General features: G+C 58.3%; 1 protein-coding gene across 1 annotated transcript; it reads right to left on the reverse strand.

Annotated features, from left to right (window-relative positions):
- Nucleotides 1-218: 218 nt before the first annotated feature.
- On the reverse strand, nucleotides 219-2,499 carry LOC103633335 (L-type lectin-domain containing receptor kinase SIT2). The gene has a single exon (XM_008655053.3). The coding sequence runs from the start codon at nucleotides 2,361-2,363 to the stop codon at nucleotides 300-302; it is 2,064 nt and encodes a 687-aa protein (XP_008653275.1). The 5' UTR covers nucleotides 2,364-2,499; the 3' UTR covers nucleotides 219-299.
- Nucleotides 2,500-2,925: the final 426 nt, after the last annotated feature.

Here is a 2,925-nt window from a genome sequence, read left to right on the forward strand (position 1 = left end):
AGAAACTGTGCGTGCCGACTCGTTTTTTTTAAAAAATATGTGTATGGTTGAATTTGTGAAGCTTAACGTTTGTGAAAGCGTGAATACAAAGAAGATTTGTTCACGATAGAGCTAAAAAAAGCTCAAAAAAAGTTTAAGACTCGAGGAGAGTTTGAATATAAGTATGGGGCATTCATATGAGAAAATAAGTGCTTATTAGTCCCAAAAAGATACGGTTCTAAAACAATGCTTAGCGTGTTTGCATTCAATATATGCCATTTCAAAATGGGGAAGCGCTACATTTTTTTCTCACAAATCGATCATCTCCCTTGTGATAGAACACTTGCAGAGGATACAACGATGCTGTTAGTCATATACGGGTGGGACGACGTGATGTACGAATCAAACCCGTCGTTCTGTATCAGTGACATGATGCTGTAGCTCGTGTAGTTCGGTGACAGGTCAGGAACGGCCTGGTCGGAGTCCAAGTACTGCACGACCCTACGCATGCTGGGCCTCACGTTAGGCAACGGGTGCGCGCACATCAGGCCCAGCTTCAGCACCAGCGTCGCTTCCTCCGCCTCGTACTTCCCCACGAGCCGTGGATCCACCACGTCCAGGACCGAGCCATCGCGGTGGTGCTCGATCACCCAGTCCACCAGCACGACCTGCCGGTCGCGGTCGATGGGCCTCCGTCCGCAGGCGGCCTCCAGGAGGAACACGCCGAAGGAGAAGACGTCGGTAGAGGGCGTCGCCTTCCCCGTGCGCACGAGCTCCGGCGCGAGGTACCCCATGGTCCCGACCACGTGTGTCGTCTGCGGATCGGTGCCATGGTCGTACAGCCTTGCCAGGCCGAAGTCGCCTAGCCGGCCGTTCATCTCGTGGTCGAGCAGCACGTTGCTCGCCTTCACGTCCCGGTGGATGACGACCTGCTCCCAGTCCTCGTGCAGGTACAGGAGGCTCGCCGCGACGCCTTTGATGATCCGGTACCTCTCGTGCCACGAGAGCGCCGGCACGTGTTGGTCGTACAGGTACTTGTCGAGGCTCCCGTTCGCCATGTAGTCGTACACCAGGATCAGCTCGCCTCTGCGCCTGCAGTAGCCTAGCAGCTGCACGAGGTTCCGGTGCCGAATGCGGCCGATGCTCACCACCTCCGCGACAAACTCCCTGACGCCTTGCCTCGAGCCATGCGACACCTTCTTGACGGCGATCTCCAGGGCGGGTGATGCTGGGAGCACTCCCTTGTATACTCTCCCGAATCCTCCGACGCCGAGCAAGTTCACGGCGTCGAACCCGTTGGTGGCGTGGAACAGGTCCTTGTACGAGAACCGGTGCGGGCCGAACTCGTCCTCCCAGTCTTCCCGCACCTCGGCGAACCGGCGCCGCCTCCACATGGCGAAGGAGATGGCTGCGAGCGCTGCGGCCACGACCAGCGCGGTGGCGAGCGGCAGCAGGACATCCAGCACCTTGGACCGAGGCTTGGGACCCACGCGTGGCAGGACGGGTAGCTTGGACATGTCGAGCGGCGGGGCCGGCCCGTCCAAGCCGAAGCTCCACCCGAGCACGTAGTGGTGCGTGGCCACGACCCCCGTCGCCGAGGAGAAGCCGACGTACATCGGTCCGCCCCGCCCGACGATCGTGGAGAGGTCGACGGCCGTGGAGACCAGAGGCCTGCTGGGCTTTGGCACCCGCACCGGAGCGAGCGTCACGTCGAGCCGCCCGGCCTGGCCGTCGTAGTCGATCCACACCTGCATCGGCTTCCGGCTGTTCAGCTGCAGCTCCCGTATGGCGCCGCCGGCCGCGTCGTCGTAGTAGCCGGCCGGCATGGCCTGTTCCGACACGAGGCTGTTGACGTCGACGCCGACGTGGTTGCTGTCGATGTCGCTCAGCTCCGGGTTCAGGATGGTGTCCAGCTCGACCGCCAGGACGGGGTCGCTCGCCGTGCCGTTGATGGCGCCGAGGATGCCCAGGTACTGCCCGGCCTTGGCCGCGGAGAAGCTGGTGGTCGGGGCGACCACGAAGGCGAGGCCGTGGTCGCTGAGCCCCTCGTACGCGGACACGATGGCGAAGACGAAGCACGTCGAGAACGACCGCGCCCGCGCCCGCGCCGTCGCCGCCGCGGCGGAGGAGGACGCGTTGAGGAAGTGGACGGGGGCAGGGCGGAACGCGTGCGCTTTCGCCTGGAATGTGGCGTTGGTCAGCGCGAGGAGGCCACCGGGCGTCACGGCGGCGAGCCCGTTTAGCGCGAGGTCCGACGCGGCGAAACCTTGGTAAATAAACTGGTGGCCGACGTCGGCAGACGACGAGGGGACACTCACATGGATCAGAAGGAGCAGGACGACTAAGGATAGGAGCTTAGCAGACATATTTTGGTTTGCCTTCATAAGCCTTAATGCTCAATGCTCTCTTGAGCAAAAGCCCTTACCCTTTGCAGGCTGAATACTCTCTTGAGCAGAAGCCTTCATGCTCAATGCTCTCTCTGATATTCTCCGTGACTTGGGTGCTGAACTACTGGAGGCCGGTATGTTGGGTTGCAATAACGGGATATGATGAGACGATTTCTTAGGCTTTGTTAGAATACTCTAGTATTCAATTTAATTAGTCGGTTATCTGTGCGTTGCGATAGCTCATAATAATAGCCACATAAATTATCCATCAAAAAGATTTCAAGATTTTTTATTGGTTGTCTCCACTCTTTGCATAATATTTTTATGAACGTACATGTACCATATGCAGCAAATCAGAGACCCCATCCCTCGCCTCCCCCACTTTCAAGGTTTGTAGAGCAGGAGGGGAGGGGAAGAGGCGGACATACTTGTTCGTTGCCGGAGAAGGACACGACGAAGATCTGGACATCTCGAGACGAAATAGTTAGTATATCGCTAGATATATAGGGAGAGAGCACGCAATCGGAGAAAGAAGACCAGCCGGAGCAGCTCCAAACCA

This window comes from Zea mays, chromosome 7 (assembly GCF_902167145.1).
Source record: "Zea mays cultivar B73 chromosome 7, Zm-B73-REFERENCE-NAM-5.0, whole genome shotgun sequence".
NCBI lineage: Eukaryota > Viridiplantae > Streptophyta > Magnoliopsida > Poales > Poaceae > Zea > Zea mays.

What these genes read in the sequence shown, in the direction of transcription:
- LOC103633335 (XM_008655053.3), bottom strand. Translation starts at nt 2,363, where the DNA reads ATGAAGGCAAACCAAAATATGTCTGCTAAGCTCCTATCCTTAGTCGTC.